General features: G+C 36.2%; 1 protein-coding gene across 1 annotated transcript in view; it reads right to left on the reverse strand.

The window, feature by feature from the left end:
- Positions 1–12,778, reverse strand: part of IFT43 (intraflagellar transport 43) — a 62,316-nt gene extending 49,538 nt beyond the window's left edge. Inside the window, exons 1-3 of the mRNA XM_034418162.3 lie at positions 12,652–12,778; positions 11,115–11,198; positions 3,141–3,208 (exon numbers count right to left, since the gene is read on the reverse strand). Coding sequence (XP_034274053.1) covers positions 3,141–3,208; positions 11,115–11,198; positions 12,652–12,693 — 194 coding nt within the window. The 5' untranslated portion in view covers positions 12,694–12,778. The remainder of the gene's footprint in view (positions 1–3,140; positions 3,209–11,114; positions 11,199–12,651) is intronic.
- Between the last annotated feature and the right edge of the window lie 963 nt (positions 12,779–13,741).

Consider the following 13,741-nt stretch of genomic DNA (forward strand, 5'->3'; position numbering starts at 1 on the left):
ATTCAAACAATGGAAAAAGATATTTCTAAGTCTGTATGGCAGGACAGAAACTCAAGAATTAAATATATATTGCTGCAAGATGCCAAAAGGACAGGTGGATTTGGTCTACCAGATTTAAAATCATAGTTTGGTGCTTGTTGTTTGGTATAATGAAAGATTGGATGTCTCTGAAGAATAGGAGCTTATTAAAGTTAGAAGGACATGATCTGAGGTTTGAGTAGCACTGCTATTTATATTATGGCAAAATCAAGGTTAACATAGATTTTCAAAAATGTTTTGTTAGAAGTGCCATAATGAGGATCTAGAATAGATATAAGCAAGATATCCTAAAATTCCTTTAAGGTAAACCCCTCCAAAAGTTTTTTTTTTAAAAGAAATGATAACTACACAAATTTGGTTGACCTATGCATATTTATTGACTTTCTCTGAAGGAGAGCCTAAATTAAAAACTAGTGAAGAACTGAAAATGGAAGGTCACATTTGTCAATATTATGCTTATGCCCAGTTGACAGAAAGATTTAATAAAATGGACAAAAAGAAATTTGCTTTTATCAATGAAAAAAATGATTTTGAATTGGATTTATGTGCTAGTGAAGAACATATTATTGCTAAGATGTATGAACTATTATTGGAAATGAATTTTTTAAAAGTGTATGATTAAATGGGCAAAAAACTTGGGATACAACATAATACTTGATCAATGGGAAAATACTGTATATGGAGTAAAAGATTGAAAGTTACACTGAATTATAATATGAAGGATAACTTTTCCAAGATGATGTATCATTGGTATTTAATAATAGACAGGTCGTCTAAGATATGTAAGGGTGCCAAACATATGTTGGGAATGTAAGCAATCTAAAGATATATTTTCTCATCTTTGGTGGGCAGGAAAGGAATCTAAGAAATAGTGGGATAAAATAAAATAAAATATTTTAAAATAAAATAAAATAAAAAATAGTGTTTGTATTACAAAACATTTATGGTATACGTGTGTAAATGAACAGAAAAAAACTATATAAATTGCTATGTGTTAATTTTATAAACAAAGAGAAAGACATGTAAAACAGAGAATATAAAAGAAATCTCTGATAGAAGCAGTATTTATTAAGTTTTTAAAAGAAAAAATTGACAATTCTCTCATCCTATCTCATTCTACCCTCTCATCTCTCCAACCTTCATTCATTTAAATTCCTTAACACATGAAAATAAGTGCCTCTTTGCCATATGACTGGTGATTTCTTCAGCAAGCACAGGCTCCTTTCCCCCTGTGTTTTATAAATGTAATGCATGAGCTAATATAAGGAGCCATTTACCGTAAGTCTGTTTATCAAAAGGTAAATGATGTCATAAAATAAGTTTCTACAATTTTCAAACAGAACTTGAGTGCCCTCTAGTGGTTCAAGAACTAATCATGCAGCTGAAATATATCTAGTCAGAGTTCAATATATTTTATTATAGAGCAATGTAATGAAAATGGTGAAGATACTAAGTATATAGAGAATGCAAACACACTGTACTTATTTGTTCATGTCCCTTTCATATTTATCTTGGGTTATTCTTCCTTTTTGATACACCATGATCTGTCATGCCCACTATTATTCCATAAAGATAGTCCTAAGATCCCAGAGCAGGCTTTTGTGGGGTATTGAGCTTTTCAATTTCATTAACAAAGCAAGCACCCTTTCTGGAATTCCATTACTAGAATATCTTTGGATGAGAGAATATGAGCTTTTGGTGAAAACATACTCATGGTGCTACCACCATTCCTTCAACATTTCTTTTATAAACATGGATTTTTCAACACTTCAATAAACCAAATGTCAAAAGATGATGAAAGATTCTGATTCTATGCCCCTCTTGGCCTGTTCAGACATCTCATTCCAGAAATTGGTGGAAAATGCCATAATGCACTGGGCAATTTGCCAGTCTCTTTGCAGACAAGTATCTTCATAGCTAGACTCCAGTGGGACAGAGACATGTGAGATGACAAACACAATGTCTTGTGATTACCTTGGATTCTTCCTCATAAGTTCATCTGGCACTGTTTTGAAGCTTATACATAAATGGATGTAGACAGGTTTCTTTCTAGATTGAACTCAGTCATCAGTAGATTAAATCTATGCCCCTCCTGGCCTGTTCAGATAGCCAGAAAGGGAATGACAGTTGTGTGTAGGAGGTGGTGAATATGTCTGTGAGGAAGGGAAAGAGGGAGGGAAAGTTGCTTCTGCCTTGAATGACATGGTGGTGATCCCCCTTCTCAAGAAACTATCATTCAATTCAGCCATTTTAGATAAATATCAACCAACTGGCAACCTTCCCTTTCTAGGAAAGGCTAGAGAAGTGATTGGGCAGCAATTACTGAGTATTCTGGATGATACAGATTATCTGGATCTCTTCCAGTTGGGATTCAGGCTTGGGAATGTTTGAGTTACACTGATCTCCAATAGGATTCTGGACCCAATTCATGGGGCAGGTTGTTACTTAAAGTTCTTATTAGCATTAGAACCACCAACTGTAGCTGGCATCAATTCACATAATATGAGATGGCCAAGAAGCGATGTAATGAGAACCCACCCACTGAGACTGAAGAATGAATTTCTTGGTAGCAGCTCCCTCACTTTGAAATATTACCCAATATATGAAATCCATCCTTATTAATCAGAAAGGTTGTAAAAATTTCCTTCTGCAAGGTTTTTAGATGGAAAACTCTTAAGGTTGATAGCAGTTGTGGGATTTTAGTGAGTCTTAACTCGCTAAAGTACTACAGAGTCCAACCACATGCTATCATAAACTTACAATTATAAGAACAGCATTATTTTCTTTCCATTCAAGAAAAGTATAATGTGGGATAGCTTTCTAAAGAAATGGCAGTGCATCTCAGAAGACCTACCTCCTAAAAGAACCAAGAGCTGACATAAATTCTGCTGTTATAGTGCTCTCTTCCACTAGACCCTCATGACCTCAAGCTTTTCTAGAAAAAATGCACGTGAGATGCATTATTGGCTTTGCACAAAACCAAAAAGGCTGAACCAACATTTTAATACTCTAAAAGGTTTCCATTGCCATTTTCTAGAAAGTTGCTCAGATTACAGTAACATATTTTGAATGCTAGTTTATTTAAACAAAATTGTACTTACTTAGACACATTTACACCAACAAAGCCAGACCACACTCCTTCACGTATATGTGGTTTAGATGATGGACGCTTAAGAAGTAAAAAAACAATATAAAAGAAAGTAAGACTCCAATTATTATTTGTCAACATTTGTATTCTACATTTGTGGCCAAAGAAGGGGACTTTTATAATGGCTAATAATTATAACCAAATCAAGGGTTTATTTTATTTATTTATTTGTCAAGCATATATAACAGGTAGGAGTATAAACGTAATTTGAATACATGAAAAAAGTAAGTAAAAAGGAATATTAGGGCAGGGACGGTAGGCATGCTAGTGCATTATGCACGCCCTTTACATACCTCTTAGGAATGGGGTGAAGTCAACAGTAGACAGTTTAAGGTTAAAGTTTTGGGGGTTTGGGGAAGAAACTACAGAGTCAGGTAGTGCATTCCAGGCATTGACCACTCTGTTACTTAAGTCATATTTTCTGCAATCGAGTTTGGAACGGTTTACCTTGAGTTTGTATCTATTATTTGCTTGTATATTGTTGTGGTTGAAGCTGAAGTAGTCATTGACAGGAAGAACATTGTGGCAGATAATTTTATGTACTATGCTTAGGTCAGACTGAAATCGGCGTAGTTCTAAGCGGTCTAAGCCCAAAATTTGAAGTCTGGTGGCATAAGGTATTTTATTGCGGTTTGAGGAATGGAGGACTCTTCTCGTAAAATATCTCTGGACTCTCTCAATTGTATTTATGTCTGATATGCAGTGGGTGTTCCAGACAGATGAGCTGTATTCAAGAATTGGTCTAGCAATATTTTGTATGCTCTAGTTAGTAGTACAACATTACCAGAGAAGAAGCTACGCAAGATTAGGTTAACAACTCTTAATGTCTTTTTGGCAATGTTGTTACAGTGGGCTCGGGCACTTAAGATCATTAGAAATGAGTACTCCAAGGTCCTTGACAGAGTGAGGATCATCTACAAAGTCATGTCCATCTAATTTGTATTTTATGTTTTGATTTTTTTTGCCAATGTGCAAGACAGAGCATTTGCTGGTTCATATTTGACATTTTTGGTTGATATTTTTGGTTGATATTTTTACAGTCTAAATCAGGGGTCCCCAACCCCTGTGCCGCAACACATTACCAAGCTGTAGCCTATTTGTAACAAGCAGCGGGTTGGCACGCACACAAGCGGCAAGCTAAGTTGCATGTGCTTGTGCTGGCCTGCCGCTCGCACAGCTTGCTTCCTCTCTCCCCACCAGCCAGGGTGCCAAGCCTTAAAAGTTGGGGACCACAGGTCTAAATGCTACAATTTAACCAATGGAGTGTTATTGTATGTATTGGAAATCTGTCAAGTATGATTTCATTCACTTTCATGTTTTTCTAACTTTATATTAACCTATTATTAGGTTAGGTAATAGGTACCTAGGAAGGTAAGGTTTTTACAAACTTAAAAACCTTACCTTCTTCCATGCACATTTTTCCAAACGTATGCATTTTAATTCCCACTTTTTCTATTACATCTTTTTGCACTTTCTGTAAAAATAGTTCTGCAACTATTAAAGGATAAGTTGAATTGGAGTAAGAAGGTAGAGAATGTAACTCTGATAGTGTCCTGAGATTTATCAATGGCTTTTGACATAACTGGCTGTGGAATTTTTCTTCATTACCTAGTCTGACATAGAGGGTTAGCTGAGAAAAGTCCAATGATTCCAATTCTAATTTAATGTAATGTCCTGCAAGGACATTATTAGAAATATGGACCATTGTTCTAGTCTTTGGCAACTGGAGTACACCAGGTTTATATCATTTCATTTCTGCTTATTAATAACAATTTTAATAGTTAATAAGTCGTCTGAATGTTTGGACTAAGGTTCTGTTACTATAAGAACAACACACTATAAAAGAATATCTTCCATTTCTACAAATTTGTCTCAGGGAACTGAAGTATTGTGGATGGGGAAAACCTGCTATCCGAATAAATTTGTGAGAATATGCTGGATGGTACTACAGTACCCTGAAGAAAGAATGGAAAGAATTATTCTGGTCTCAGTGCCATCTTGGATGTATAGATACATTGATAATTATGTCCCATTTGCAGACTTTTAGTTGGCTACTTTGAAATCAGGATGCTCATATAGACAGTTCTATGGTCTGATTCCTCAATGCTCTTATTTTTTAAGATGTGATCTCCAATAATGCTTACTGTTTAAAGTGATACAGTTTGAAGCGGCTGTCAAGCAGTCTAACAATATTTGTAGATTAGTGGTTTTGTAATTTTCTTCAATGATAATAAGGCAAGAAAAATGGACAATCTTTTCAAAAAAACACAAAAAATGGAAAACACTCTTGAATATTAAATCCTGGGGGGAAACTCAGCATTTCCTATAGATACTGAGATAATTGATTTTTAGGTAGACTGTAAGTGTGGAAAATAGACAATATTTGAAATTGGAGGTTGTTGCCTGCTGGAAGGAGGAGGCATGACCCAGCGTAACTCCCTAACAGGAGCAAAAACAATCATTCTCCAAAAATAAACAGGGAGAAGGGACAAGCCAAGTGCTGCAGTTTCAACATACCAGATTTCTTCAGCAAAGGGGGCGCAGAAGGGCAGAAGGACAAACAGAGCTTAGAAAGCAGGAAATAGCTTCCTTATATGGGCTTATCCGCAAGCGACAGAGCTCAGTCGACTGGAATGACTGTGTCACAAAATGTGAAGCCTTCAGGGGCTGCAGTGAATGGAGTTTTCTGATCTTTAAATTATTTCTCCAGATTCTTAAAATGCCAAAGCCAGGAGACTATAGTGCCAAAAAAGGAGCATTTTGAATTGGGATGCTTTAGGGAAACACACCACATATGGATGTAAAAGACTACATACACAGAAAGACCCCATACATATTTTTGTCACAGAATATACTGAATTCCCAAACATTGATTAGATGCATTCCCAAAAATTGATCAGATGCATTAAACCATATATGTATACGCTGTCATTTATTACACTTTTTTAAAAAAATGTATCTCTAATAATTTTTTCCTAACCTGTAAGTAGTTGATACTGTATCTGTATATACCATTATGAAACTTTCCTCAAAGCAAAACTCCCAATTTGCTCCTATACTTTATAGGCAAGGTATTTAAATGAGACATGTTGCTAAGCGTAGACTGTTAATGTTTTCTTTCAATAAAAATAGCAGTTATGTATCCTTTAGGAATATTCAATGTCTATATTAGTTAAAAACAACTAATATCCTAACTAATCAAATGAGGCCACTGTTTCCATCTTGAGTCTGTAACATATTTAATTTAATAGCTCTCTTTGGGTGTTATAAAGAAATATTAGGCATGCTGAGGGAAAGAGTCATGTTTTAAGGAAAGAGTCATTAACCATGAGTGGCTTGAGGACTGATGAAGATCTTAACCTTCTTGGTCCATTCCTCCACTGAGTTGTGTATTTGGAAACGTGTTAGTCTGCCATTTTCTAGACTCCTCCCTCACTTTATCATTATGTGTGCCAGACATACTGACTGAACTAACTCTATGCTTGATTTTAACAAAAATGCTAAATCACATAAAATACAGTTTTTAAGTATAGAATAGCTTGGAGGGTTTGTTGTTAACAGAGCTGATGAATTATTAGAATAGAAAGATGGATTTAATAAGTATCCCACAACCATAAATAAAAATATGGATATGGTGTGGATAGACAAAAAATAAAGACAAAGAAGGGTACTAGATTCAAACTTTGTGGGAGATAAGAGTTGCAGTCCTGGGCAGGCTTTTCTTAAGAATAAACATCCCACTAAATTTAGCAAGATAACTTTCACTTAAATATAAATTTCAGCTGCAGATTAAAACATTAACAAAAAGAAAGTAGTTAATTAATATTTTTAACTTGCAAAAAGTAGGAGAGCTTGAAATAATGGTATCATGGCTGTTGAAGGCAGAAGACTTTAAATGTTGGCATAAACTTTGCAAGAGCGGTTACAAGAGTTAAAGGGTGAGTAAAAATAAGATTGGACAAAAATAGATTAGTCAAGAATAAAAATGGGAGGATAAAAGTAAAGAATACCTAATGGACTAGATCTTTGCAAAGTTCAGAGACAAAAAGGAGGCATACAGTACAGTGGTAACTGGAAGGAAAGGTAGGATCAAAAGGAATTTCCATTGCAAAAGGTATTCAATCATTTTCAATGTCCCATCTGATGGGACCATGAATTGGGCCTTCTCTGTCATAGTACCTGCCCCCTGAAATATCTCCCCCACAGATTATTATTAAAATGAGCACTCAAAACCTGGCTTTCTCCTTGGATTGTAAGTGAGTAGAGGATTCCTTAATGGACAACTGATCTGTGAAAATTTGTATGATGACAATGGATATTTTAGAATTATGTTATCAGAATATTTGTGTTTTGTATTGTTTATGAAATTCTATTGTTTAAAATTTATATTGCATGCCACATTGGAATTGGATGACCTATTATTTAATTAATTAACAATACTGGATGTAAGGGAAGTACAGTATAGTCCTTCACTGAAACTAAACAGGTCTCAGGTGTTACATCCGAATAAAGGTTGTTTCATATTGCATCATGACAATATATTTATTCCAATGGAAGTAATCCTTGTTTATGAAACCATATGGATCTTGCAACCTAATTACCAAGTATGTTCATCCTATAGAAATATTTATAAATTGCTACTATGTCTAAATTACCTATTTATCCATAGAAGTGTTTTTGCTTAATATAAGCATAGAACCTCTTAAAACTAACCCCTACTTGAAACATTTGAAAAAGGTTTAAATTTTCAATATCTCTTTTACCTGGTTTGTCTCTTGTCTTGCTTAACTCTAACTGCAAAATATGTTTTATTATCCTTATATCCATGATCATATTGTTAATATCGAAATATCCAAACTCGTTTAGGGAGACATAATCCATGGCACAGTACTGTACAGTGTATCTCAATAGTTTTCAATGTTGCAGGGCCAGCCAATGTGAGGAAAAACAGCATTCAAATAATAGCCATTTCCCTCATCTTTTGGTGGGGTCTGGTTAGAAAGAATTCAAAAAATGAAATACATGGTAGAATTAGAATTTTTATGTAACCTTTCCCATGCGCTTGTGCTCAACACTCAGCAATGATCAGTGCACTAATAGTGAAGACCAAAATGAAAAGTACTGGGAAATATAGATGCTTAAAAGAGTTATTTTGAGGAGAATGATGAAAAATGTAATTGAGGATAAGGAGATAACCCCAGCAGGCCAAAAATAACTAGGCAGCTATTCAGGGTTCTACAGGCTAAATAAAAGACCTTGGGGAGCTTCAGGCTGAATGAGGCTACAGCTCATTTTAAGAAAGCTGACCTAATTAGGGAACATGAGTTCAGCTACATTTTTCAGATTCCTATTGGAGAATCTGGCAACATTCCAAGGGAACAGTTGGAAGTCCAACACTTCTTGTACAGGCAGCTGGATGGCTTCAAAAGAAGAAACACTGATCCATTCCACAAAGACTTCCATGGGATGGGCAATACTAATACTGGTTCTGCTTTGATGGAAAATATATTTATATATTTAAAGTACATGTTTTGAAAAGAGTATTCAAATAGAAAATCTCTATAGATTCTCCATATTTCTGTGACGTTATTCAAAGCACATTGTCTTTCCACATTTCCACATTGAGTTTTATATCCCAGAAGTACATGATAATATGTTTTGTTTAATCTAACCATATGCCCTGAATTAAGTAAAAATCCACAATTAGGTGGAACAATAACGAAACTGTAGCACTACTGAAAGTGGACAGTTCCTATCAATGTTGCTTACAAGAATAATGTCTCTGTTTTGCATGATATAATAAATATAAAACATATTTATTTCTATGTTTGCTGACTCTTTCTGCTTTAAGTTTTTATGGTTTTAAATTTGCTTGTTATATATAATTAATATATAATTAATATTACAACATTTTGTCACTTTTGTCACAATTAAGAAAAAACATTTGAATGCCTCCTTCTCAGTCACATAGGAAAAGGAAGAAGAGTAGAGGAATAAAATCCAAAATTCATTGCTCATTTCAGCCCATTATTATGATAAGAATTTAATATTACATGTGAAAATGAAAAATGTCAGGTCATAGCAGACTTCTTACAGCAAGAAGAAACTAGCTAAAAAATTTTTGGCAAACATTATCTAATTTCAGTATAAAGAGACCATTTGTTCATATCCCAAGGTCTAGAAAAACTGTCTGGCAACAAGTATATGATTCTCTCTAATGCCATAGTTGGGCTTTTCAATTTTATATCCTCAGAACTTCTCGGTTACACATGCTGATACTGTATAAAATTGTATGAGAATATCATTTGAACTAATGTGCCATCAATATAATGAGAATAGTACTCCTGAAATTTGTCTATTATTAATAATATGTAGAATGAGGAAAAATAAACTGAATTAAATTAGGTAAGATAGATGTGCTGCTGGTAAATAAGAAATGAACCCAGGTTCAGCATCTTTTAGACAGGGTTGCACTCCCAATAAAAGAGCAGGACCTTGAACTTCAGCTGTCATTGGATGTGCAGATGGCAGCAATGGCAAATGAGCTTTTTTTGAACAATTATACTTAGTACAACTAATACAATACTTCCTGAGCTGGCAAGATTTGATAGCCAGAGCCTTGATAGTACAGTGGTTTAATGCACCCTGTTATTAACACAGCTGCCTGCAATTTCTGCTGGTTCGAATCTCTCCAAGGCTCAAGGTTGACTCAGCCTTCCATCCTTTCTAAGGTAGGTGAAATGAGGACCCAGTTTGTGGGGGCAATAAGCTGACTTTGTATAAAATATACAAAAGAATGAAGGCTATTGCTTAACGCATGCATCTGAGTCTCCAGAGAAGGGCGGCATATAAATCAAATTAAAAAAAAAAAAGATTTGACAGCAGTTATTTATCCCTAGATTATACCCTATCCTAACTATTACAGGCTCAGTACATATGAAATATGCTTAAAAAGTGATCCCAAATTGCAAATTATAGCATTTAGGCTGCTAACTATTAAAAGAAAAGATATTGCAAGGTGCCCAGACTGAAATATCTATGCTTTTGTTCAATTGCTCATCAAGCATAATCTAAGATGTTGTATTAACTCTTAAAGCCCTACACATCTTAGGGCATGACAATATGAGAATCCATGAGATGTTACAAATCCATGTTACAAATTTATCCATTCAGATTTGCTGAAAAGGTCCTTCTATAGATGCCCATGCTGTCAGAGAATTGCCTATTCCTTACATATGTTGATATATTTTTGCATATAAATGAACACTGAATAATTTGTCCTTTATCTGAGGTAATCATAAGAAAATATTCCAGTCTGCTATTATAATTTGCAGTAACTTTGAGGACATTATGACATGCAGCAACCAATCTGAAATATGGTAAACCGAGTAATACTATTTGATAAAAATTGTACCAATGACCAACTTACTAAATACTTCAAAACATTGTGTTGTAAATCATTACTTGGTAAATGGTCACCCAGAATTTAACAAACCAGCTTTTCTAGCTCTGTCACTGATCTTCTGTGAATGGATGGATGGATGGATGAAAATATAACATGTAGTGAAAAGCTGCATTTGACAGCATGTTCCAGAAGGACCAGATTTCTACAATCAGCAGGTCTCACAATTAGAAAATCTCACTATCTATGGGTACTATATGGGCTTCAAAAATACAGACAACTGCCAGACGTCTGCAAACTGCCCAGATTCACTGAGGTGAGATAGACTGTATAGAAATTTGATAAATAAATACACAACAGTTACTGTATGATATTCTCCTGTTTCTTCTGTTTTGCAGTGGTCAGCTGGAATTCTGCAGCCCAGGAAGGGTAGTGTTACATTGTTACTTGAGTAACGTGTTCCATTTATCAGGAAAGTCAAAACCAAGCCGTCCAGACAATGTTGCTCTATTTAGTTATACCCACCTGTGCAGCCGGAGAGTTCGTCTGGCTAAGATGGTTTTCTTCTGGGAAGAAATCTTGATGAGCACGTCTACCCATCTTTACTACCTACATGAAAAATATTACTGTAGTTATTCAAAAGATCATAACTGCACATAATAATGGAAAGCAGGAATAATCAATCTGTGGTTAACAGATTATTTTAGCCTAGAGCCATTCGTGCATGACTTGTGAAAAAACGATTTTACATCAGAAAAATGAATCCAACAATAAGCATGTGCTGCGAACAAAATAGAGTATCTTTTTTTCTCGAAAAATTGAATAAAGTGGCAAAAAAAGAGGAAAAAATAAGCCATTGCAGGATGGGAAGGAGGAAAAAACAGGCAACAGTTTCATAGGAGGAAAAGAAAGTGGACGAACTTAGATTCAACTAGAGAGCTATGTTTGACTTGTTTTACAAACTCCTTATGTTATATTTGAAAGGTTCAATTCTTTTGAACAAAGTTTTCTGTCCCCAAAATACTGAAGGGTAAGTTGCACTGGATACAGTATAATTTACTTCAGAAAAAGAAAACGTGTGTAAATTCCCTAGCCCCTTAAATTTATTGTGAGAGTAATCAGGGATGAAGTTTTGGTTTGTTTCATTGTCCTTCCTCTTTCACAACATTGTATAGGGACCATTCATAACCATCAGGTTTTCCTACATTTCTTTTGATATGCCTTAATGCGTCACCAGAAAGAGTTCCTTAAGGAAGGAAAGATGGACAAGCTTCACAGCAATGCTTTTCGGGAGCTATCACTCAGGAAACATCTTTGAGGATAGCTGATGTATGACAGGGTGAAAAGTCAAAAAGCTTCACCAAGAAGAGTTAAGGGATGAATGTCTATGGAGATTCCCAGTCATCCAGGTCATGGTTGTCCCAAAGGTGCTTTTTTCAAGAGGCAACTGGATTTTATGGGTTTTCCTTTGAAAACGTTTCGTTTCTCGTCCAAGAAGCTTCTTCTCCCCACCCTCCAGCCAGAGTTGAAGAAGCTTCTTGGATGAGAAGCGAAACGTCTTCAAAGGAAAACCCAGAAAGTCCAGTTGCCTCTTGAAAAAAAGCACCTCGGTTAACCTCGGTCGTTGTAAAATATATCAGATATATAAAATCATATTAGGCAGCGCTTCCCCGCTTGCGGGATGTCAACTTGTAGCAATGATGGAAGTGCGTTTCTGCTGACCCTCCGAGAAAAACGTTCGCCCGGGAGGCTCTGCAGCAAAGTTTGCTGTTTAAAGCCTTTTTTAAATGACCAGAGCGCCAAATCTGAGTTTTTCAACGGAGCTGCGGCACAAATTTGGCTACGCGCCTATCCAGAGAGACCTACTCGGGGGCTGGGGGTGGGTTTGTGGAAGGCGGGGGGCAAGACCTCAGCCGCGAAGTCCGGCCAAATGCCTGAAAGGCGGCGATTCTTCGCCCGCCAGAGGAAATCACGCAAAAGGCGGGCTGCAAAATAGGCCAGGGGAGGGGGAGGGAAATGTCCGTTCGTCACCATGGCAACCATGTCCTCTCGCTCGCCTTACCCCCTTGCAGACCTCCTCATCCAGCTCCAACTCGTCCTCCATCCCTCAGGCCCAAAGTACCCGGAGCGCGAGATTGGGGGCGATGAGCCGTTTACTTCCGGAAAAAAAAACACCCGCCCTTTTAAGCGTCCATAGCAACCACGACTTCCGCTTAAAGCAGCGTTTCTCAACCTTGGGAGCTTGAAGATGGGTGGACTTCAACTCCCAGAATCCCCCAGCCAGCAACGCTGGCTGGGGGATTCTGGGAGTTGAAGTCCACCCATTTCAAGCTCCCAAGATTGAGAAACACTGGCTTAAAGGGTCCGCGGTCTTCTGGCTGGAGGATTCGAGTAGAAATCCTCGTGTCGTACTTCGTATAGTACTTTGCTATCGCCCTGGAGTATTTAAGTACGTAGGTGGTAGCAAGGCACGTGTTTAAGCATTGCTCGATCTTAAGAACTACAGCAGATACGTCTCTAAGTCAGGGATCGGTGGAAGCTCATTGAGGACAAGCTGTGAACGTTAAGAAAACTAAGTTAAAACTAAGGTCTAAATTAAAACTAAAAGCTAAGAAAAGCAGAGACGTCGAAAGTTTAATGCCTATGAGGTTTGTGCGTTTGTGTTTCAGATGGAGAAAATCTTTCACCCTGAACCAAATGCTTGATTTTCAAGAAATCGAACCCCCAGAGAATTTCTCATATTAGAAATTTCCATCCAAAATAATATATTTCCATAATTTTACCTGTTGGAAATTTATTGCACTTATATGCTAGCAAAGCAGTCACATGAATACTCTTTATTATACATTTTTGTTCATTGTTGAGCAATTTGCATAAATGTCTTTTACTATAGCATGCAGATAGTGAAGGTTGATCAATGCATGTTCTTGTAGCTCTTACTATTACACTGGAAAATGTAATGTTAATTGGATTCATTGGGCACCAATGACTCAATCTTTATGAGAAAGGATGACTTCCTTATTTTCTAAATATTTAAATTGCTGCTTCCTATGTGCATTGTCTTCTTCCTCTTTATACATTTGGAGAACTGTTGTCATTGCTTTATTGTACTTTGTTTGCTATATTTTATATTTTGAATATTATTCTGTAAT

Source organism: Pantherophis guttatus, chromosome 1 (genome assembly GCF_059756535.1).
Source record: "Pantherophis guttatus breed Tessera chromosome 1, ASM5975653v1, whole genome shotgun sequence".
Lineage (NCBI taxonomy): Eukaryota > Metazoa > Chordata > Lepidosauria > Squamata > Colubridae > Pantherophis > Pantherophis guttatus.